Source organism: Orcinus orca, chromosome 20, assembly GCF_937001465.1.
Source record: "Orcinus orca chromosome 20, mOrcOrc1.1, whole genome shotgun sequence".
NCBI classification, from domain to species: domain Eukaryota; kingdom Metazoa; phylum Chordata; class Mammalia; order Artiodactyla; family Delphinidae; genus Orcinus; species Orcinus orca.
Window position 1 is genome coordinate 30,826,924 of NC_064578.1, and position 25,696 is coordinate 30,852,619.

The 25,696-nt window shown below is 35.2% G+C and overlaps 1 protein-coding gene across 3 annotated transcripts in view; it reads left to right on the plus strand.

Moving 5' to 3' along the window:
* The window catches only part of RPGRIP1L (RPGRIP1 like), a 98,874-nt gene that overhangs the window by 23,337 nt on the left and 49,841 nt on the right, over positions 1-25,696 (plus strand). For all 3 annotated transcript variants that reach the window (XM_004264899.4, XM_033418964.2, XM_049702732.1), the window contains 9 exons: positions 1,844-1,949; positions 4,134-4,280; positions 5,585-5,658; positions 11,563-11,702; positions 16,360-16,466; positions 16,686-16,736; positions 17,416-17,595; positions 18,113-18,230; positions 24,876-25,328. In XM_004264899.4, the coding sequence (XP_004264947.1) occupies positions 1,844-1,949; positions 4,134-4,280; positions 5,585-5,658; positions 11,563-11,702; positions 16,360-16,466; positions 16,686-16,736; positions 17,416-17,595; positions 18,113-18,230; positions 24,876-25,328 (1,376 nt within the window). The remainder of the gene's footprint in view (positions 1-1,843; positions 1,950-4,133; positions 4,281-5,584; positions 5,659-11,562; positions 11,703-16,359; positions 16,467-16,685; positions 16,737-17,415; positions 17,596-18,112; positions 18,231-24,875; positions 25,329-25,696) is intronic.

The following is a 25,696-nucleotide window of genomic DNA, read 5'->3' on the forward strand; positions in this document are numbered from 1 at the left end:
CTCTTTTATAAATACTACTTCTGTTGTATCTGTGCCCACTCTTTGGGCATCATTAGTATAAAATACTAAGTCAATATTCTGAAAAGTTTAAACTCCGAGGACTTTAGGAAAATACTCAAGAAAGCATCCACCAATTAGACCACTGAAAGTTTTTGCAACTTACTGGCCTTTGCCTTACAAAGAAAATTAAAAATTAAAACCTGCTGTTTCTATGACCCTATGTGACTGAAAGGCTTGTTGGGCTTAATTTTTTGTTAATGTCATCAAGTAATAGTTACTATTCAAACATATCTCATGTATATATCTTTTTGAAAATACTAACATGCTTAAAAACAAGTAAAATAAAATATCAGGTACAGCTGAAAACGTAAGAAGAGGTTTGAAATTACTTGAATAGTATTCTAACCTTTTGTATCAATAAATGTCACTCACTGTTGAGCAGTCAAACCAAGTAATTCTGGGGAAAACAGGTAAGTTCTATTTTGACTAATAAATATGAAAAAATATGAATATTTTCTTGAGATCTATTCAAAATATATTTTCCCTTCATCTTATTTTTTTTTTTCTTAGTGAGTAAAAATAATACTGAGGGGAATATTGGTGAGTGTACTGTTGAATGTGTGCTCAGTACTACTAGATAACATGTTTTAGACACATAATTATTTTAACATTGTGTTAAGACTGTACCTGGGCAAGATCCAGGTTCTTGGACTTGTTTATCTTCTGTGTGAGGACAACTAACTGTTCGATGCCAAAATACAATGAACTTTCAAATATCAAAGAGGAAAATTAAGTATTTCAGGTCCTCAGCTGGTTTACAGATGTGTGAGCTTTGTAGTCCATTTTCTGGTTCCAGTAGGGCGTTGTGACAATTTTTCCAATATGTGTATACTAGATAAGTTTTGGAAGTAAAATTACTTACTTTAAATACTGAAATAATTTTCTGAACTTAAATTTTTTATGTTTATTTTTCTTAGAAAATGAAGTCTAAAACCAAGCTTCACAATTTTTAAAATACTTTTGAATGTAAAACGTATTAAATTAAGGAACCTTTCTCTGTCAGGAAAATAAATGCCTTTTGAAAACAGGTATTCATTTAGATCTATGATTAACCTTTAACAAGATCTTCCTGTTAAATTGTACATTTGCTTTAATCTCAGTAGGAAAAATACAAACTAGTATTGCAGCATATAGAGTTTCTATATACCCTGTGGACGTTAAATGATCTCTTACAGCTAAAGGCACATCTGCAACATATTTAAATGCCAGCTTTGGGCATTATTAGTATAAAATGCTAAGTCACTTTTTCTGGAAATATTTTGAAAAGTCTGAACTCCAGGAGGAAACTCCAATAAATGGTAATCTTATGATACCATTTGTTTCGAGGGAGTGGTGGGAAGATGAGTGGCTGTATGGCATATTTTTCATTTAGTGAAAAAGAGTATGATAGTCCTCCTTCAAATAAGTCTGAAGTTTGGTGGTGGAACAATGGCTGTGCTAAAGACTGATGTCCTCTGTACCAAGTTTCAGGACACTATAAAATGATATTAAATTCATATTATCAGTCATTGTAGAAGTGACAAAAGTCATCAAATTTGGGGCTCCCTTCAAACTCTGAGAGTCTGTGCATTTATCAAAGTTAAGAATGACTACTGGTTGGTTTTAAATAATAAGTCTATCCTAATGTATAATAAACTAAAAACCTCAGTGACTGATATGCAAGTGTGTAGATTTTTTTCTATGTAATATTCAATGAAAAATTGTAGTCCCGCCACAGATTTCTTTCCTTTTGTCTTGCATCTTTTATTCTGTCTCTCTCTTTTTCTTAAATACGTCATTGAAGGTCAAACATTCGGGACAACGTAGAAATGATTAAGCTTCATAAGCAGCTAGTGGAGAAAAGCAATGCTCTTTCAGTAATGGAAGGAAAATTTATTCAGCTTCAAGAGGTACTGTGATAATTTATTTTATTATGGTGATACATAGATACAAAGGTTCGAAAATAGTGTTCAACTTTTTTTTTAAGTAGAATCGTCGTAACACTAAAAAGTAGTTTTTAAAGATTGCTCTTTTTATTCTCAAGTGTGTATAATTTCACTTCCTGTATGGTTAGCTATTTATAACTTAATAACTAAAGAAATAACTAACTGCTTGGACTTTCTATAAATATCTGTGTCATCTTAAAATAATAAACATATTTATCATAAAGCATCTCAGGTGAAGAAAATTTATTTTTAACTCCTTTTATCTGGAATCATATGGGCACATAACACTGAAGGTTTAGATGTATTTGCATATATCTTCAGTTCTAAGCATTTTGAAATATCCAAGATAGATCAATGTTAAGAATAGATTAATAATCAAGTTTTGTTAAATCTTTTTTGATATGTGGTGTTTTGTTTTGTCACTACCAGTATCAGAAAATATTTTAATACCCCTCATGTCAACTGTCAGTGTATTTATTTTAAATCCTAACCTTTCCGTTGACGGTACTTGAGACTCTTATCCCCATGGTTGTTTTACCAAGGACTATGGCCGCACAGGAATGTGCCATCAGAGGACTCCTGTTTATGGCACTGCATAATTAACATAGGTTCTGGAATTAATGAACTCCAAAACATTCCAGATGAGCAGAATTCATATTAAGCAGTACTTTCTTTGAAGTACTGAAACAAGGAAAGCAGTAAATTGATGCAAAGCAGGTCATCTGAAGCCTAAATTCACTATTGAATTAGATAAATATTTTTCAGCCATACTCTGGGTCATGTTTTCCATCCTACAGGTACCTCCTTAATGTCAAGTAATACACTACCTTCCATATAAATATGACGGGTGTATGAAAGAGAAATTAATTAGAGAGTGGGATTGATAACACTATCTGCAGATGGATGGAAGAGGGAGATTAAAAATACATGTAGCTGAAAGCCATCTCTAAAAGGCAGCATTAAGAAAGGAATTAAAAAGTGATTTTGCATTCTTTTATCACTTTGACTGTTTTGATTTCCATTTAACAGTGACTCCAGGTATTTGTTTAAATACCATGAATATCAAGTGTCTTTGATAGCACAGGTACCTCTTTTGGGTAGAGATTTGAGAGGTTCAGGCCAACAGCTTCACAGAGATATGAAGCACAGAGAAAGCTGGTTAAAGATACTGTTCTGTGATTATAAGCAAGATTAACAAAAATTGGACTCAAGTAGCTCAATAGCCATGTTTCTTTTAAACAATTGAAGAACTTCAATAGAAACTTAATGATTTTAATTAGCAGATAAGGCATTACATGTTAGGGTCATATGGACTCTATGAAAACACTTTAGTGTAAGTATGTAAAATTGAATTTAAAACATATTCATAAATAGGTCAATTTTGAAAATTAAGAAGACTTCAGTAACTATTTTACTGAATTGAAATTCTTAATTGTATTACAATTAGAAGCTAACCTTCCAAGGCTATTTATATGGTGTGGTGACAGATCTTTTCAGTTTGAATATCTATGGTCAGCATTTATTTTTAACCCATGCAGCAGCATTTTTAGACAGCATGTCCAACCACTGTAACCACAGCAAAAAGAAAAAATAATTACTTGCTAAAACTAATTTACTCACTGGTCACTATCAACAAGTCAGAAAACTAGGAGGAAATAAAATAAAGGACAAAAACAGCCTACATTGTGTGACTCTGCTAAAATATTTTCTTCCTCGTGATACACTTTGTGTTTTTTTTTTTTTTTTGCGGTACGCGGGCCTCTCACTGTTGTGGCCTCTCCCATTGCGGAGCACAGGCTCCGGACGCGCAGGCTCAGCGGCCATGGCTCACGGGCCCAGCCGCTCCGCGGCATGTGGGATCTTCCCGGACCGGGGCACGAATCCGTGTCCCCTGCATCGGCAGGCGGACTCTCAACCACTGCGCCACCAGGGAAGCCCCTCGTGATACACTTTGGCCAAGAGTATCCTTTATGGAGACATTATACACTGTATAATGGCATATTAATATAGTAACATATATACATTGTGAGATAAAGAATAAACACTATAACATGGACTTCAGGAGTAAACTCATTTATGGAATGGTGATCATTCATTCAAAGCAGAATCCAAAAATAGTTTTGAAAGGATTTTCCTTTTGTTTTTTAGAAGCAAAAAACTCTCCGGATCAGCCATGATGCCTTGATGGCAAATGGAGATGAGCTAAACATGCAGCTTAAAGAGCAGCGTTTAAAATGCTGCACTCTTGAGAAGCAGTTACGTTCCATGACATTTTCTGAAAGAAGAATAGAAGAGGTAAGCTCCCAAAAAGTTTAGCCATTCCTTTGCGTTAACACTTCTCTATAACTATTTTGAAAAAGTAAAATAGAGACATTTTAAATATTATATTGACTTAAAAATCCTAAACTACATGCATGGCACTTTGAGCACAGCAAAATATAGTCAACATATTATGTGCATGGCAAATCGGTACTTAAAAATACTCGCAAATGTGCTGAGATCCACTATTTATCTAAAGGATTAAGGATCCTTTAGGAGACAGCAAACCATAACATTTTTAAACGAACAAATGCCAGATTACCTGAGGAACTTAACTTTCTCAGCCTTAACAGCTTATTAGTCATTTGAGATGTCAGAACAATTATAGGAATAGATCTGTCTCTAAGGAGAAGGATGTTCTGCCCTCCAACATCAGCAATTTTGAGAATTTCTTTTTTTCTAGGAAGTTGTTTCAAAACTCATCTTCCTATTCATGTTGCTTCTCATGTTTCCCAGCTAGTGCAATCTTTTTCTGCAGTCTGTTAAACTTGTCCTTAAACAGAATGGAAATGAAATAAGATGTCTACATTCTGTTCTCATCTTGGAAGAATCTTTTACGGTGTCTCACACTAGCATGAAAAGAATTTTGAGAAGAGAATGAATTTTAAGAGTACTCTGATCCATGGGAAAAGGTTGTAACAACAAAATATACTGGTGAATGAAACTTAAATACTAGAAATAAATACAAAAAGCTACATTTTAGTTATCAAGATATAATTATTACCCTAAGTTTTTTCTAAAAATATTATTCATTGGGATAAAACAAGGTATACGATTTTATTTGTTCATTCATTTGAAAGATGTACTACTGGCTCTTTGTAAATTCCAAGTAACATGAGAAATTGTGTTTTCAGAGTAAATAGTGATTGACACAAGTTGTTTGAACCACGAACCAAAAGAAAAGTTAATCCTTTTATTTGGGGGGGCCAACTGGAAATTAACACAAAATGAATATAATGATGGAATTCATCGCAGAAGACAGTAAAAAATATTATGTTTCCCCAAACTTAATAGCAAGCTTTTAACACGTTCTTTATTGAATTTTGGTACATGTTGCCATAAAGCAGTGCATACGTTCCTACTAAATTAAAACAGAAATATTAATTTCATGTTTACTTAACAACTTGGAAGAAAAACAATGCTAAATTAAATACAGACGATATAAGTGGACTAGTTCACAGCTGCAATTTAGAAATCAAGACATGCTAGCCTCCTCACATGTTTTTTTTAATCCCCACGTGGTTTTATACACCTAATGTGTAATTTTCTTTTCATTTCAGCTGCAGGATAGAATTAATGATTTAGAAAAGGAACGGGAACTTTTAAAGGAAAACTATGATAAACTTTATAACAGGTAAATCATGATTCCATATGTTCTCTCCTCTTGTTTGAGATCTTTTCTATCAAAACATTGGATATCAGAATACCTAATATTGATTAAAGAACTAGCAACAAATGATTGCAAGAAATCTATATATGTTATAAAAGAAAAATAAGTTTTTTTAAGAGATTGGTAATAAGTTCTTTAACCTGAGCAGCAGTCTGTTACTAAGAAAACCATATCACTTTGTTGTCAGTAACAACTGCTATCATTTATTGAATGCAAACTAAGCTAGCAGGCACTATGCTAAATACTCTGCATACATCGTTATAAATTCCTCACAACAACTTGGAAATGTAGGTATTATTAATGCCCATTTTGCAGACAATGAAAATAAAACAGAATTAAGTAAATTTGCCTATGTTCGTAAAGCTGGGAAGTAGTAGAGATTGTATTTGAACCTCTTTTGGTCTCTCCAAGCCCTTGTTTCTTCTGCTGGGCTACCCAGCCTATTAGCTTCATGTGATTCTGTTGGTGGAAAGCGAAGGTATTCGCTTACAATTTTTTCTATTTCTTAAAACAAAAAACACACGCATCTTTATCTTAAGATGAATTTTAAAGAGCTGCTTTACTTTTCTTTTTTTATCTGCTTCATAATTATGGTATTTTAAAAATTAATCCCTTCTGGTAATGTTAGAAACAGAATTCTACTCTACAGCTAAGTTTACTTAAATGATACAGATGTGTGTGTATTTTTAAGTCTTTTCAGTGTATGATACTGATAAATGATAAATACAGGTTTACATGAAAGTAAATTTTATATATATTGAAATATATATGTTAGAGCTGATATTCAACAGTTGCTTCTAATTGATCATATTCGGAAACATCCGAAAATAGCCATCTGATCTGCAGTTATATCTTTAACTTTTTAACTATGTTTTACGTTTGATATGTTTTGCAAACTAAATTTACATTTTATGAATTAAACAAATTATACCGAAGAATGTAGGGAGAGGCCTTTATTTTGATTTACTTTGAAAAGATAACTAAATTAATGTTACGCATCATTCCAGAGGTATGTATCATGTATGTTGCTTATACTAGTGTTGATTATATTTGCACAGGGGCTCATTATATTAAGAGTCACCAATAGCGGTTTGAGACCTCAGTTAGAGTAACGTCTTGAGCTCTCCAGCAAGGATGGACTGGCTAAACAGCTTTATGTGGAATTTGCCTTGCGCCCCCTCCCAGATCATTTGGCCTCAGTGCTTTGTTCTGGTCCCACTCTCATCAGCCCCGATTAATTTTACCTAAAGCATTTATTATACCTCCTATTTTATGGTATTTCTGTCTCTATAGAACAATGCATAGGTTTATAGTGATATATACCTAAGTAGATAGTAGTTGTATGTTTGAAATTTTAAAATTTCATTATATGGAGAGATCACACCACCACCATATTACATGGCAGAGAAAATAATGTTATCCCCATATCTTATAAATGAGGGAATTGAGACTCAAGAAAACTTAAGAGACTTGTACAGAGTCACACAGCATTGCTGAGACTCCAGTACAGGACTAAAACCCATTTCTTTTGACTCTAAAACTTGAATTTTTTTTTCTCTGTGCCTATCTCTGATTTTAATTGTAATGGAAAATTGTATATGCAAAGGGAAACATTCATGGAATAACAGGACTGTCACACATTTAGAAATTTTTATTGATTTATATTTATCTTAACATCTTGTAATTTTGAGTAATTTAACATGGTCTTAATACATGAATATAAGTGCCATTTGGTCATTACTTATACATTTTCTACTTCCCCTCAATTTGAGGATTTACTGAAAGTACTTTCTTGTAATAAAAAACATTAAACTTAGTTGGGAATAATGCATAAATGAAATTTTAGGAAAGACATGTTTTTCTCATATTTAGTTTATCACCATGAAACTTTATCTTTCCATATTAGAAGATGATCTAAGAGTGTAAATCTGACTTTGAAAGGTTTTTATTTTTAATGTTTTGCATTTGAGCAGCCTTTTTTTTCCTGTCACATTAAAAACAGACTTCATCATGCTGCTTACACTTGAATTTTGTGTGAGGTGTATGGAAGTAAATGTGTATAATGAGTGTCAAAACATTTGTGTCAAAAAAAAAATGTCACTTAGGTACAAAACCCGGCAAGCACATGTGATAGTAAATAGAGCTGTAAAATTCTCTAATACAGTTTTTTAAATATATAATGTGTTTTCAGAAGCATAGTTGGAAAAACTCTACAAAAATTAACATCCTCCCCAAGATTCTTTACAGCTCTTGTATTTCATGGCAGTGTTATTCATCATTGCCAGTAACTAATGCTCATCACAAACTACGTATATTCCCTGTTTGGTTAGTCATAGTGATAGCATGTTTTTAAAAGGAGAGCATTTGTTTGTTATTCAAAATTGGCTAGTTTTCAGGAGAAAAATGTGATGTGCATATTGCATTCTCATCTTCCTTTTTCAAATGATATTTTTAATGTGTTTATTATTTGACATATGACATATTAGAGAATCATCTGGTAAGGTAAAATCTTCATGTTAGTATTTGGTATGAGCCTTTTTTAATACGTTATAGCATGTTTGATACTATGCCAAGAAATAAGTATAACTTTAAGAAATGTTCATTTAAAAAACTCAGAATAAAATTTTTGCAATTAAGTCTTTCTATTTGGTCAGAGAGAAATTCTATACTATAATATAGTACAGCTGGGTCTCATTTTTTTTTTTTTTTTTTTTTTTTTGGGTCTCATTTTTGAAGTTAGTATATAGTTTTAGGGTGATATAGCTGATGAATGCAGTAGTCCTTCAACTATAATGTATATCAGTAACTTGGAAAACAATAAAATGGAGGCTTCACCAGCCCTGTGAAACCTCCCCACCTTCCCTCCTCCCCATCCCCCAATACCATCCAATTCAGACTCAGTCAATTTGAGTTTGAATCCAGAGACTCTTGTTAAAGGTGATTTTAAGGTATTAACTCCCTGAGAGACACTCATCTAATAACTATTTAAAAGAAGAGTTGGTCCAGTTTTTGAAGATGATATTAACTGTTTTAAGAATTGGATGATTCAGGTTTTTACAATGTGATAGCCATCTAATATCCAAAATTTAAGCGAGCACTGCTGACCACCCATAGACTCTCTGTGCTCCATTTCTGTAAAGCAGGGGTCCCCAACCCCCTGTTAGGAGCCAGGCCGCACAGCGGGAGGTGAGCGGCAGGGAGCGAGTGAATCTTCGTCTGCAGCTCCCCATCGCTCACATTTCCGCCTGAACCATCCACCCCCCACCCCTGTCCGTGGAAAAATTGTCTTCCACGAAACCAGTCCCTGATGCCAAAAAGGTTGGGCACCGCTGCTGTAACGCGAACACCTGTCCCCTACAATATTCTAGGAGACATGAAAGCTCCTATGATCCTAAATGAGCACTTTGTGCTTCCCAGAAATCAAACAGTACATTTGGGGCATCGTTTTTCCTTTAGTAAGTGAAATATCCCCATGTTAATATGCATTTAATTTCCACTAGGCCTAACTAAGGTACCTACGGATTTCTTTATGGATGATTAGAGCTTATTCTTCCCTATCTCTCACATTAGGATACCCTTGAACATTGGAATAAAAGGAATTCATTCTGTAAGATAAAAGACCTTAGGGTGGAGATGAATTCTTCAACTCTTTTTTTTTAATCTTATCATGTTGTTGATCGAGGGTGTGTATTTACAGTATGCTGACCCATGACTGCCAATGGACATGCCAATGACCACAGGAACCAATGGGCATTCCACTGCAGATTGATATTTTATCACTCCAGCAACATAATGTAACAATGAAATGTGCACAAAGACCAACTATGATCCCCTCCTCAGTTGTCACTGTAGGCAATGTACAAAAACATTTTCATGAATAAAAGGTTCTCAAAGACTGTTCTCATATGCAGATTTAATCATGTACACAGCCTCTACAAAGAAAATGGAGCCAGATGTGGTTTACCATTTATAGTTACACAGATGGCTCCAAGCATAGAGGAATACAGTAAATTCAAAAGGAATTCCTCATGAAACTCCAGTGGAATGTAATCCTAAATTTAGAGGGAAGATAGCAGTGGACTAAATTCAGAGTGACTTATGCTGATTTACACTAGTATTTTGTGGGTTTGGAAAAACCAGGCTGCTAAATTGTTCTTAATTTAAACACATACAGCTTCTGATGTTTCTGCCAGATTAACTGTTGGTGATCTTTTTTGCTGGTACTAATGCTGTTGGAACACTACTGTTTCTAATTTTTAGCGGCTGATATAATGTATGGTTGTGCCTATTTCATCATGCTAATTTTTTTCCAGGTAGTACATACTTTTAATAATAAGAGACACACACACACATATACACTCACATGTATGTATACATGTGTATGTGTTTGGTATATATACTTTGAAATATATTTGTCCTTTATCAAAAAATGAAAATGTAAGGGAATATTCTTTACTTTAATATTTAAAGTACATATTTGGATTTCAGTTAAACCTAGGTAACTCTACCTTTGATAAAATTAGCTTAAAACATCAGTATACCAGATCCATGTATTTTTTTAAGGTTCCATACGCGAAATGAGAACACTGATTGAAGAAACAGATGTCATATTTAGAGAAACTTCTAGAATTCCATTTATTTTTAAGGTCATGTTATTTTAAATGCAATAGAAACATTCAGACTGTAAAATAAATATACAGTTTTTTGTTCTTTTGAAAGCTATGCCTCCCAGAAAAGTATCTCTTTTGGACTAAAACCTCAGACTAGCTGGGAGCAACATTAAGGGCAATTTTCAATAAGAAGTTTCTTTTCCATTTACTTCATCATCAGTACAAAACCAGATTTTGTAAATTTCTGGTTCCTTTACTGGGTTTAAAATGAGTAGAAGGGTCAAAGCTGCTGATAATTATTCAGTCATATCAAGCTTCACAGCTAATAGTTTTCTGCTGAAGTACAGATCAAGATCAGTTTTTCCAAAACCTGGCTATCACCTGGGGAAAACTATGAATCCCTGGGCCCCAGAATCTGCATTTTTAACCTAGCACCAGTGTTTCACGTAGGCCAGCATTTGGGAACCACTGGCCTAAACGAATGTTTACTGTATAGCTTCTGCGTACCATTTAGTTATTTTTCAGCTGATTCTTCCAAAATCCCGGGGCTGATCATTAGTAGATTTTCATGATAGTTTAAACTGCTACACTTTTATTGAGGAATAATAATTCTATCTACATCATCCTTATCAAGGTGTTCTTACTGGGTTTTCACCCCAGTCATGCATTATGAGTAAAACCGTTTGTTCTTAGCCGATTGCTGTTTGCTTTTTAGGACAAAAACTGCATGATCATTGCTTCTTAATATCAGAATCGCCGTCTTATAATTCAAAATGCTATCATTTTGTGGCCAGTATTTTGTAAATATGCTATTATCACAGACTCTTTAAAAGTTTCAAATTCTGGAATTAAAGATCAGGTGGGGAGTCCCTTTTTCTCTGTATTAGGGTTTATTCGTGGTAGAGAATGGTTTTGTCCGATGTCTGCTGCTGAGGTTTGGAACTGTGGATTCCTCTGGAGTATGTACAGTATCTGAATTCCTTTACTAGTCCCACAAAAGCTGCACACTGCCAACTTCTCTGACTTTAGAGCTCTAAATTAAGGCCAGTTCCTTTGCTCATCCCACAAACTCTTTCATGTTGCCTAACCGCAGCCTGAGAAAGGCGCCTTGGTTTCAACAGCAGCAGACCAGCATATGTTTACTTAATTCCTAAGACATGATGACAGTGGTCTCTGTGCCACTAAAAGCTTTTCTCTTTATTATTTTCGGTTGAAGCTGATTTCCAAGCTCTCCTTGCCTGTCACGTGTGTTTTGCAGTGCCTTCAGTGCTGCCCATGAAGAGCAATGGAAGTTAAAGGAACAGCAGCTGAAAGTACAGATTGCTCAACTCGAGACTGCCTTAAAATCCGATTTAACAGACAAAACTGAAATCCTTGACAGATTAAAAACTGAAAGAGGTACATGTAAAATGACTACTGACTTACTCGTTTCAGACATGCGTGTTACTCATTGTTATTCACTGACTTGATAAGTACTTATTACAGCGCCTGCTGTTTTGCCAGGCACCTTGCTGCGTACTAGGGACACAGCCTATATTAACAGTCATCCACTTTTATGAGTGTATTGATTGCTCAAAATTTCCCTTTACTCAGCTTAGCGTATATGCCAAAGGAATTATTTTTTTCTCAGAGTTACTCTTGTTCAGGTTGTCTTTAATTTGTTTAATCTTCCTGAATTTATTCAAGCGTCAACAAGTGTTTATTAAGCACCAGTATGTGCTAGGCACTATTCTAAGTTCTGGGGATACAGCAATGAATAAAACAAAGACCTGGTCCTCATGCAGCATAAATTCAAGAGGGAGAAACTGACAGTAATTAAATAAATATGTGATACACCAGGTGGTGGCAGGTGCAGTGGAAAAAATAAAAAGGCAGTGTAAGACAGCCGAGGACGGCAGAAGTCTTGCTTGGCTGTTTTTGATCTGATAGTGAGATGGCTAATTCTGTTCCGTGACAGAGAACTTAAATAAAGAAGCCTTGTCAAGATGTCCCTGCTAAAATAATAATCATTAGTAAGTTACATGTTATGAGTCCCAGATCTCACCTTGTCTCATAGAAGTAAAATAATTATATAATTAAAGTAGATGTCTGCTCTACTATATTATACACACATATACACACAAATGCACAATCAGGGAAGTGAATTAATTGCTTCAAGTGTTGCATCTGTTTGCTCAGCCAGTAGGTAAACCCAGCGATGTGATAATAAGGTTGCTCCTTTTGACACTTGCAATTCAGTTGCATGAGAACATGTAAAAGTTTAATGCAGACTCAGTTAAAAAAACAGTTACATATCTAGTCAGTACTCTCTATATTGATTTAGATCACAATGCCATATTTGTTAACTCTAAGACGTTTTTTTTCCCATTTTAATATCTCTGAAATTGGGAAGCATCTTATAGGTGATAACATTTTTTAAATTATGGTGTAACTTTTTTTTAACATTTTAAGAAGTCTGAAATTGGAACACATCTTATAATCAACGGGGTCTTAATTTCAATGAAATATGTGTGCAGTATTTATTTACCAAGTGGTTTATGAAATTTTCTCCAGAAGACTGTGAGTAGAATAAAATGATATGATTTCTGACTCGTTGGATATTTTAAAGTTTTTATGTCAAAGATTCTTAGTTCCTAACTTTAATATGTAGTGTTGAATACCTAACAGAGTGCTTTGTTTAGTAGTTGCTCAATAAATTCTTCCACCGACGTGGAAGGGCTCTGTATTTCCTCTCTCTTTTCTTTCTTAAGGAAAGAGAAATGAAATAGACCTTTCTTGTTCCCGTGCTTTCTGTACTTCCCTAGATATCAAAAATTCCAAAACTCTTATCTTTACACATTTGAATTGGTCTCTGGTAAGAAACTCTTAAGAGGATAGAATCTTGGTGGTCTTTTAAAACCTTACTGTTGGATTAAGTCTGGGGGTTCTTTTCAGTCCCACAGCCCTCAACGTAATCACTATTAATATTTTTTATATGTCCTTCCAGAGTTGTTTCTATATGTATACATATAATTTTATAATGTGCTTTTTTATTTGCTGTATTGTGAAATCGTTCCTTCAGTATAAATATAAATCTGCATCATCATCATTTATAATGGCTGTCATAGTTTTCCAGTGTGAGGATGTACCATACATTGTTTGTTAACAGTTTCTATTGTTGAATTTTTAAATAGCTTCAGCTTTTTTAAGTACCCTGAACATCTTTCTACACAAATCTTTACACATTTATCTGATTATTTTCTTAAGAAAAATTGCTAGAACTGAACCTTTCTTTTTAATGCAACTATTATTTTAGTTATTTTTGCTTGCATACCTGAAATTTACAGGTCTAATAATTTCAGTTTTTGTTTCTTTGTGAAAATGTTAAAATAGATTATAAGAAAAATAATACAGCCTCTAAAAAATTTTTTCCTGGAAAATACTTAACAAAAAATTGAAGTTGTCTATTTAAGGAAATCTTTTAACATTTAGAAAGTTGCTTTTTTGTATTACAGATTTCAAAATTGTTTAATTTTACTTTGAAGTCTCTTCACACATTTACCTTTTCATGTATCAAGTGTTCTCTGCCAGAAGATGTTTCCCTGGCTTCTTGTAGTCATTCATCTAACTGGCAAATTATTTTTAGAGAATACTCACCTCTTTATTCAAGGTACAAATTAGTTTCAGATTGTGCGAATATGTGGGGGAAGGATATGTAAATGCAGTTTGCATTTGGTTAATGCTTAAATTAACTGCATGTGTTTAAGGGCCTGCTTTTGAAAGTTCCTTTCTATCTTTAGCTGAAATGCATAATTCAGCATAATGCATATGGTTATATTGATCACAGCTGAAGATATTAGCACAAAGGAGCTCTGAAAATTGTTTAGTTGAATTGTTCTCTGCACTCTGCTTATTAATGGTGTGCTTGAAGAACATAATTTTAAAAGAGTGAAATGTTATCTCATTTGAATAAAATGCTGTTTAGCTTAACCTGCTTTTTGTCAAATCATAGGTAAAGAGGTTATTTTTCATCTTGTACAGGGTGCTTTGATTTTTCATATTATAATTCAGCAAGTCTATTTCCTCTTTGAACTATAAGGTCTCCATACGTTTTAAAGTCCCAGGAGTGACATCCCCAGTAAACAGTTTAAGAAAAGAAAAATATAGTAGAGAATTCTACATAAAATTCAGTAGAGAGAAAGTTACTGGTGCTCAGTAATATCTTCTCCCACTAATAAGTTATTTTCCCACTAATAAAGCCCTGGTTTTAAAAATACCAGGTAAGTGGGAACATAGCTGTTGAACGAAAAATCAGAAAAGGAAGAAATATTTGAGTAAGTTTATTTATACCAGTAGCGTATTATTCTCAGGACCCTGCTCTGAAAAATTGAAAGAATAGAAGACAGCATAGGAATAATATACACTGCGTCTGGATGAAGATGGAACGGTCATGTCCTTACACTTTTGGTTCCCCTCAGAACCCCTAAAAGTTTCACTAGCCAGAGAAGGAAATTACATTATCCTCAGGACCTTGGTTTTACTTCTTGCTGACTACATTTACCTCCTTTTTTGTTACCTAGTCATTCTATCTGGATGTTGTTTTAACCTAATCAACATCAAATAAAGGGTTCCACATTCTTACTCTACTCTCTAACCAAAAGAGCAAATTTATCTCATAAGAATTCATATTTATTATTAATCCTAATTTTTAGTATAGAGATAAATGTTTGATCTTTACCTTAAATATATACAAGTATTGTTCACATTTGGAAATTCTTTCATTTATTTCACTGAATATTAGTAATTTGTACTCTAGGATAACCTTCTAACCTCTTATCAATAAGAAAAATATTTACATATTTGATATTAAAATGGCTCTACATACCCTAGGGTAACTTTTTTTTTTTTTTTTACTTTTTAATTTGCCAGAAGTATGTTATATTAAAAATATTCAAATTTAGTTCATTTCTTCTTAACTGTGTAATTTACAGTTTTTACTTGTATATAGCATTTATGGCTTGGGAGCACAAAGCTTTATAAAAGTCCGAAACATATTTTTGTATAAAATGCAGTCAGTGTGCAAATGTATTCATGTAAAGAATTCTTGGCAAATATGTTGATTTCCCTTTTTTTAAGAAAAGGAATGATGATCATAAATCTTTGTGAGCAGGATGAAATTAGTAGAGACACTTTGGATATCATGGTTTAGAGTCAGCCCACAGGGAGCCCACAAAGGAGAATACTTGACCACCACAACGAACTCTAGTAAAGAAGTACACTTAAGAACATAGGACTAAAGAGTAGATTTGTTAGCTAGCTATTATGCTTTCTTTTTTTTTGAGTTAAGCATGTTTAATGCAGAGAGTGAAAAATTAGTCTCTCTATGGATTTGCCGTCTTCTGTAGCTCTACCCTATACGCCTGCTTGTGGGTCATGGCAAATGAGCACATAGGCAAAGGTAACCTATCTCCATTCCTAATTAATAGTGTGAACTCTGTAAATAAAGAACACACATGAATTATTATTGATACTACCATGCACTCGTTGAGAATCCATTTCTCCTCTCTTAAAAGATTTATTAAAAATGGGGTTGATTATAATTCCAGAGTTATTATCAGAAATTATCTTGTTTTAATAAAAAGACTTTATGCTGAATTAGGAAAAGATAACTCAAGGAAGTCAATTAGAAAAAACTAAAAGAGAAAAATTTTTTTTGCATGCCTTTCAGGACCCTTAATAAGTAAGTAAAAATCATAGCTTTAGAAACATATTTTCATAGGTATTTTAGACAGAATGTTCCTTTGAAGTTCCAGAGGCCACAATTTCCTTATATTAATACTGTGAAACTAAGTCCTAAGTTTTTGATAAGCAAGTGAATCATATGGTAGACACATGATAGTGTTCATTTGTTCCTCATTCCCCTGCTGCCTTAGTCTAAGGTGCTAGCTCAATTTCCTCTCTGGCCAGAACAATGCTAGATTGAGCTTGGTGTGTTTCATGAATTAAGTCAATTTAAAATGTGTTCTTATACCTCATTCTCACTTACCTTTCGAATTGTGTCGACTTCATTTTTAAGACCAAAATGAGAAGATCATTCAAGAAAATAGAGAACTACAGTTACAGTACCTGGAACAAAAGCAACAACTTGATGAACTTAAAAACTGCATGAAGTTTTACAACCAGGTGAACTATTTTCTCATTTAGGAAACGAACTCCAAATTTTTATCTAAATATTTCATACGTAAAGAAAACACTATACCACAACACAAAAGAATACAAATAGATAACTTAGTTTATTAATTCATGGTATCTTGCAGTTTATGTTCCATGAGGGTAATCTACATAGTTGCAATGTCTCTTGTACTTTCCATTGTGAGCTTTTACTTACTCTGTCTTTTGCAGGAGAGTGATATTAATGCTGATGACTTGAGTGAAGCTCTCCTGCTTCTAAAGGTAACTTTCTAAACTTCATCATGAATTTCATGTCTACATATAACTGTTTCAGCATAATGATGACCCTTATTGTAACCTTTATACTTGGAGAATGAATTATTCAGGAAAAGTGGTCAGGTGACATTTAGTTACAGCATATACATATTTCATAATGACATCAAAATTACATTAAAGTAGACCTCAAAAACTCTTATTTAAAGCACTTTCCCCAACTGTAACAAACATTTTACTTTTATATGCCCCACTATAAAACTAACCAGCAGTTTTCTGTCCTAAGAGACCTTGGTGCACCCTATTATCTTAAGTAAAATATTGAATTATATATGTCACCAGAAGATATTTTCTAGTTCTAGAATATTCTGTTATTTACAAGAAGACACAGAAAGTACATTTCTTTCCTTTTAGACCATCATGGTATAGATTTTAATCAAATGAAGAATAGAAATAAACGTACATGATTCTTTTTTACTTCGTGAAGTAATAAACTTTTTTTTATTTCTCTGTAATTGTTCCAAGTGTCTATCCAAATATGTATTCTATATCAGGACTGCTTTATTCCTAACGGAAAATGGAAATATATCTGTTTTCAATTAATGATTGTTTCTTACTATATCCATATTAATTCACAGTTACATTTTAGAAACTCTTGTTTTGGTAATAAAATATGTTTTTGTTTTAGGCTCAAAAATCACAAAAAAATGGAGACCTTTCTTTTTTAGAAAAAGTAGACAGTAAAATTAATAAAGATCTAGAACGCTCCATGAAAGAGCTGCAAGCAACTCATGCAGAAACAGTGCAAGAACTTGAAAAGACAAGAAACATGCTAATTATGCAACATAAAATTAATAAAGATTATCAGGTAATATAATACACTAAATCGGGAGGATAGGTTTCCCATAATATTCTACTGATGATTTACATTTCAAAGCAGTATCATGTATTAGCATCTGTTATGATCTATTATCATGTGTTACCACATGCCTGGAATTTAGCCTTGTATCTAGATACTCCTGACTAAAGAGTTCTAAAACAAGTAATTTTTTCAGTGCCTGGTTTTAGGGAACGAATCATGGCGACGTATTCACCAACGCCGGCACGCTCCGCACTTGGTCCTGCCACAGCCACCTGTTATATTAGCTTCTAACAAATGGGTCACCACTCCTTAACAGGGACCCAGAGTTTTGTGGGGTTTACTCCTGGTTAACGAACACTGCCAAGCATAATTTTCTAAACTGTAAGCTCTTTGAAGTCAGGAAACAACGGCTTATAGCTCCCAGTATCCCCAGGATCTAAAAAATGCTTGAATCATAGTTGCTTTAACAAATGAAAATGGAACAAATCCTGAGTAATGAAACTTGTTATCTTTATTTTTTTAGATGGAAGTTGAGGCGGTGACCCAGAAGATGGAAAATTTGCAGCAAGATTATGAACTCAGAGTGGAACAGTATGTCCACCTTCTTGATATCAGGGCTGCACGCATCCAGAAACTAGAAGGTACAACGTGCACAATTCTTTGTCCACAGTAACTAGAGGAGTGGATTTTTACAGCAGTTGAAAATGTCATCCAAATGTACACTCACACTTTCTTTTTGCTCTTTTTTTTCCCAATTTATTAACTATAATAATAAGTTACCAGAAAGGCTGTTTTTATCTGATACTTTTCTACTCAAGAATTTTTAGTAATTCCCTACTGCTTTTTGAATTCGGTGTTGCAGGCAAGATTTCAAAGTACTTCATAAAGTAGTACCACAGACTAAATTTAACCACATCATTTCTAATTTCTCTTCTAAGCAAACTATGTATCTCAGCCAAACAAGTCGGCTTGCTCTTTGTCAGATGCATCTTGTTCGGTCCCACCACCAGGGCTTTGTCTGCTCCATCTGAACCTCCTTTCTACTCTGACTCCAGGATATACCCTTCCCTGCTTCAGAATCTAAGCAAATGTGTGCCCATGCCAGAAAGCTGGCTCCAATTACTGCTAGCCACCCCTCTACTTGAAATGCCCTTACAGTGGTTTTCAGACTTTAGCAAGTAAGAAAATTACATGGGGAACTTGTTTCAAAGGTAGCTTCCTGGGCCCTACCCCTGGAGATCTTGGGGTCTCTGATTTGATATATTTAGAAATAATTCCAAGCAATTCACATGCAGGTGTAAGACTGTACTTTGAACAACAGTACCTCAGCACTTGCCACTTTTACTCTCATGTACTCAAAAAATATGTTTAGGGATTGTATTATATACACCGGTGCAGTTTTGCATATTCTCTATGACTGCAACATAATAAGTTCTACAGTGATAAGTACTTTGTCTCTCTTTCATGCTCCCTGCCATACAGTACTTAAATTCAGTGATCTATGCCAGCAGTAATTTTTTTTTTAAGGAATTTTGCCTTTTTTTTTTAATTTTATTTATTTATTTATTTATTTATTTTTAATTTTATTTATTTATTTATGGCTGTGTTGGCTCTTCGTTTCTGTGCGAGGGCTTTCTCTAGTTGTGGCAAGCGGGGGCCCCTCTTCATCGCGGTGCGCGGGCCTCTCACTACCGCGGCCCCTCTTGTTGCGGAGCACAGGCTCCAGACGCGCAGGCTTAGTAATTGTGCCAGCAGTAATTTTACACTCTTAAAGATCACTGAGAATCCAAAAGGCCTTATGTTTATATGGGTTATATTCATGATATTTATCATGTTAAAAATTAAAAATGAGAAATTTAAAAAATATTTGGCATGCTAAAATAATAACCCATTACATGTTAACATAAATTAGTTTTATTTTTTAATAGGTATATTTTCCATACCAAAAAAATAGACAAGCGACACGGTTTTAAATTTTTTTAATTGCTTAACATTTTTGCAAATCTTTTCAGCATCTGTCTTAATAGAAAACAGCTGGGTTTTTATATCTGCTTCTACAGTCAATCTGTTATGATATCACACATCACATAGATTCTGGGAAACTCTATTATACACTTGTAAGAGACTAAGAATGAAAAAGGCCAATAACATCTTAGTAATATTTTAAAAATAGTTTTAACCTCACAGACCTCCAGAACAGTCTCAGGTACCCTCAGGGGTTCCCAGACCACACTCTGAGAACCATTGCTCTAAGTAGAAGGGTTCAGTAACTATCTTCATCTGACTGAACAGGGTTTTCCAAAGCCAAAGAGCAGTGTGTTCCTTTTATTTCAAGGAGTACTCAATAAAAATTCACTTAATGAAATTTTCCTGAATAACAGGGAGGTCACACAGTTTGAGATTTTCATTCCTTTCAAGCCTCACTAAGTCTTTACCAATATATTCTATCTGTGTCCTAAACTCATTGATTGATTCCATAAACATGCTAATGTATCCTAAGCAAAGTGCTAGGCAGTGAGAATACAAACGGAAAAAGCTCAGGCTTTTTCCTCCAAGAACTTGTAAGTTGTGAACAAGTAAGTAGACAGTTATACTTTACTGTGAAGAGTGTGAAGTTAGAAAAATGCAAAAGCTCCCAAGGAAACATTGAGGAGAGAATGCCTATTTATACCTGAAGTTTCAGGGAAGACCCCACACAGTAGGTTTGGAGGCTTTAAAGATGACAGAATTCACCACTAAGTAAAAACAATGAAAGGCTTTCCAGAAAGTAAATGAAGCAGGTAAAAATGCCCTAAATGTGAAGCACTGCCATTCATTTGAGAAAATGCATGTGGATCTGTCTGTTTGGAACTCAGGATTAGTAAATGGAGAAGAACCTGGATTTAAGGCTGGTAAGAACCAAATCCTGAAGGCCCCATTTGCCACCCTGATGAGTCTGAACCTTATTAACCTAGAGAAGCACCAAGGAATTTTTAAGGTAGAGAGTAGTGCACCCAGAACTTCATTTTGGAGGTTATGCTATAGGTATTGGGAAGAATGAGTAAAATTTGAAGGAAGGAAGGAAGGAATTGGGTTCCATTAATAATCTAGGTAATAAACACTGAGGGTGTAAGTAAGGTAGCATCAGTGGAGATGCAGAGGACAGGGACAAATTTGCTAAAGACTTAGGAAATATTTTTGAATAGCAGTGACCCTACAGATGAGGGGAGAGTAAAAAAAAAGGGGGGGGAACCTAGGATGACACTGTGATATCTAGCTTAGGCAGCTGGATGAAGGCTAACATCACTTGAAATTCAAGGTACAGAAGTAACTAGAAGACAATATGAGCCATTCTGCTTTGGGTATATTGAGTTTGTTGTGCCTAGGGGATATCTAGATAGAGGGCTCAGCAAGCCACTAGATGTGTGGGTCTGGAATTGAGGAAAGAAATCTGAATTAAAAATAGAAATATGAGCATCTTCAGAATATTGATAGTAACAGAAGTCATAAAAGGGGTTGTGATCACTAATCATAAGAGAAATGCAAATCAAAACTACAGTGAGGTACAGCCTCACACCGGTCAGAATGGCCATGATTTAAAAGTCTACAGATGGGGCTTCCCTGGTGGCGCAGTGGTTGAGAGTCCGCCCGCCGATGCACGGGACACAGGTTCGTGCCCCAGTCCGGGAAGATCCCACATGCCGCAGAGCGGCTGGGCCAGTGAGCCATGGCCGCTGAGCCTGTGCGTCCGGAGCCTGTGCTCCGCAATGGGAGAGGCCACAACAGTGAGAGGCCCGCGTACTGCAAAAAAAAAAAAAGTCTACAGATAACAAATACTGGAGAGGGTGTGGAGAAAAGGGACCCCCTGTACACTGTTGGTGGGAATATATGTTGGTGCAGCCACTATGGAAAATAGTATGGAGGTTCCTCACAAAACTAAAAACAGAACTACCATATGATCCAGCAGTCCCACTCCTGGGCATATACCTGGACAAAACTATAATTCAAAAAGATACCTGCACCCCTATGTTCATAGCAGCACTGTTCACAATAGCCAAAACATGGGAACAACCTAAATGTCCATCAACAGATGAATGGATAAAGAGGATGTGGTACATGTATACGATGGAATACTACTCAACCATAAAAAAGGATGAAATAATGCCACTTGCAGCAACATGGATGCAACTAGAGAATATCACACTAAGTGAAGTAAGTCTGAAAGAGAAAGACAAATACCATATGATATCACTTACACCTGGAGTCTAAAATATGACACAAATTAACCTATCTAAAAAACAGAAACAGACTCACAGACGTAGAGGACAGATTTGTGGTTGCCAAGGGGGAATGGGAGAGGGAGAAGGATGGACTGGGAGTTAGGGGTTAGTGGATGCAAACTATTACATTTAGAATGGATAAACAACAAGGTCCTAATGTGTAGCCCAAGAAGCTATATCCAGTCTCCTGGGATAAATCATGATGGAAAAGAATATTTAAAAAAGAATGTATATATGTGTATAACTGAGTCACTTTTCTGTGCAGCATAAATTAGCACAACATTGTAAATCAGCTATATTTCAAATAAATAAAAGGGGATGTGATTACTCATGAGAACATGTAGACTAAAAAGAGGATAAAAACAGAACCCCAGCAAACTAGCAGAGAAAGAGAAACCCTTAAAGAATAAGAGAGGTAGGGGCTTCCCTGGTGGCACAGTGGTTGAGAGTCCGCCTGCCGATGCAGGGGACACGGGTTCGTGCCCCGGTCCAGGAAGATCCCACATGCCGTGGAGCGGCTGGGCCCATGAGCCATGGCCGCTGAGCCTGTGTGTCCGGAGCCTGTGCTCCACAACGGGAGAGGCCACAGCAGTGAGAGGCCCGCGTACCGCAAAAAAAAAAAAGAAGAAGAAGAGAGGTAGGAGGACAAGCAGGGCAGACGATGACATGAAAGCTCACAAAAGTTCACAAAAGAGGATGTGGTCATCAGTGTCAATTAAGCAAAGAACTCAAATAACACAAGGACCATTCAATCTAGAAACTGGTTAGTTATTGGTGACCTTTTCTAGAGTAGTTTCACAAGAAAAATAAGGCAGATGCTTTTTGCAGGAAGTTGAAGAGTGTCTGTTAGATTTGGAATTGGAGACACAAATATACGTTACTCTTTTTAGAAAGTTGGATGTAACATGGCAGGGGAAATGTGTATCTAGAAAGAGATACATCTTCTTATTTATTTTTTATTGAAATATAGTTGATTTATATTATTAGTTTCAGGTGTACAGAATAGTCATTCAGTATTTTTATAGATTATACTCCATTATAAGTTATTACAAGATAATGGCTGTAATTCACTGTGCTATACAATATATCCTTGTTGTTTATCTATTTTATATATAGTAGTTGGTATCTGTTAATCCTGTACTCCTAATTTGTCCCTCCTCTTCCTTCTCCCCTTTGGTAACCACAAGTTTGTTTTCTATATCTGTGAGTCTATTTCTGTTTTACTTGTACATTCATTTGTATCGTTTTTAGATTCCACATATAAGTGATATCATACACTACGTGCTTTCTCTGACTTACTTCACTAAGTATAATATTCTCTAGGTCCATCCACGTTGCTGCAAATGGCAGCATTTCATTCTTTTTTATGGTTGAGTAATATTCCATTATGTATTACACCATATCTTCCTTATCCATTCATCTGTTGATGGGCACTTGGGTTGCTTCCATGTCTTGGCTATCGTAAATAGTGCTGCTGTGAACATTGGGGTGCGTGTATCTTTTTGAATTAGTGTTTTCATTTTTTCTGGGTATATACCCAGGAATGGAATTGCTGGATTATATGGTAGTTTTATTTTTAATTTTTTGAGGAACCTTCATACTGTTTTCCACAGTGGCTGAACCAGTTTATATTTCCACCAACAGTGCACAAGTGTTCCCTTTTCTCCATATCCTCTCCAACATTTGTTGTTTGTAGACTTTTTGATGATAGTCATTCCAACAGGTGTGAGGTGATATCTCATTGTGAGTTTCACTTGCATTTCTCTAATAATTAGCAATGTTGAGCATCTTTTCATGTGCCTGTCAGCCATCTGTATGTCTTCTTTGGAGAAATGTCTATTCAGGTCTTCTGCCCATTTTTCGATTGAGTTTTTTGGTTTTCTGATATTGGGTTGTATGAGCTGTTTATGTATTTTGGATATTAACCCGTTGTCGGTCGCATCATTTGCAAATATTTGCTCCCATTCAGTGGGTTGTCTTTTCATTCTGTCAATAGTTTCCTTTGCTGTGCAAAAGCTTTTAAGTTTAATTAGGTCCAGTTTGTTTAGTTTTGCTTTTACTTCTTGCCTTAGGAGACAGATCTAAAAAGAATATTGCTACAACTCATGTCAAAGAGTGTTCTGCCTGTGTTCTCTTCTAGGAGTTTTATGGTTTCATGTCTTACATTTATGTCTTTAAACCATTTTGAGTTTATTTTTCTATATGGTGTGAGGGAATGTTCTAATCTAGAAAGAGAGATATCTTTTTTAAAAGCAGCTTCTTAGAAATGTAATAAACACATTTTAAATTGCACTTTTTTTTTTTTTTTTTTTTTTTTTTTTTTTTTTTGCGGTACGCGGGCCTCTCACTGTTGTGGCCTCTCCCGCTGCGGAGCACAGGCTCCAGACGTGCAGACCCAGCGGCCATGGCTCACGGGCCCAGCCGCTCCGCGGCATGTGGGATCTTCCTGGACCGGGGCATGAACCCGTGTCCCTTGCATCGGCAGGTGGACTCTCAACCACTGCGCCACCAGGGAAGCCCTTAAATTGCACTATTAAAGTACACAATTTGGTGAGTTTGGGCCTATGTATACACCTGTGAAACCATCACTATAATCAAGATAATAAACATATCCATCATTCCGCAAAAGTAGAAAAATATATATTTTAGTAAGCTGAAGGGAAGGAGCTAGTGGATAGAGAAATTGACTTTATAGGAGAGAAGATAATAGAGCAGAGGCAAAGGAGCAGTGAAATCTAAATATTTACCTCAGCTGTTCATTCAAGGGCCTTTTTTTTTTTTCTTTTTCTGTTTCCCTGGTATAACCTGTATTACCACTTAAGTTGTAATTTTTTTAATAAGTGATGTCAAAATAAATGATAGATTTCTTTATAATACAGTATCATTTACAGAAAAACAGTGTAGTCATAGAATTTAAGATTGAGACTATACACCAAAAGCACTCAGACTTCCTACCACTTCAAAAGCCAGTTTGTATCTTATATGTCAATACTTTAAAACCTCTAAACTGTGTGTCTTCTCTTGCAGCCCAATTAAAGGATATTGCCTATGGCACCAAGCAGTACAAATTTAAACCAGAAATCACGCCAGATGACTCCGTTGATGAGTTTGATGAAACCATTCAGTTAGAACGAGGCGAAAACCTATTTGAAATCCATATCAACAAAGTAACCTTTTCTTCTGAAGTGTTACAGGCATCTGGAGATAAAGAGCCTGTCACCTTCTGTACCTTTGCTTTCTATGATTTTGAACTACAGACAACTCCTATAGTGCGGGGCCTTCACCCAGAATATAACTTTACTTCTCAATATCTCGTTCATGTTAATGACTTATTCTTACAATACATTCAGAAAAATACTATAACTCTTGAGGTCCACCAGGCTTACAGCACAGATTATGAAACAATCGCAGCATGTCAATTGAGATTCCATGAAATTCTAGAAAAAAGTGGTCGAATATTTTGCACAGCAAGTTTGGTTGGTGAGTACAATCTTATAAACTTTGGCTGTTTGAAGCACTGTCTGGTTTATATATTAATATGGTGTTCCACATTAGTATCTTCTCTCTCAGATTCAAGGTGCCTTTAGGGTAAGGACAGCATTCTGATATAGCTGCCCACAGTTGATTGGACTCTCTTAAATGTCACTAATAATGTCAGTACAATGGCTATTAATTTTTTAAAGCTTATTAGTGCAAATGTTTATTTACCATGTTGATATCCTTGTTTGATTAAACATTAATTGTAGTACTTTTTTTTTTTTTTTTTTTTTTTTTTGCGGTACGCGGGCCTCTCACTGTTGTGGCCTCTCCCGTTGCGGAGCACAGGCTCCGGACGCGCAGGCTCAGCG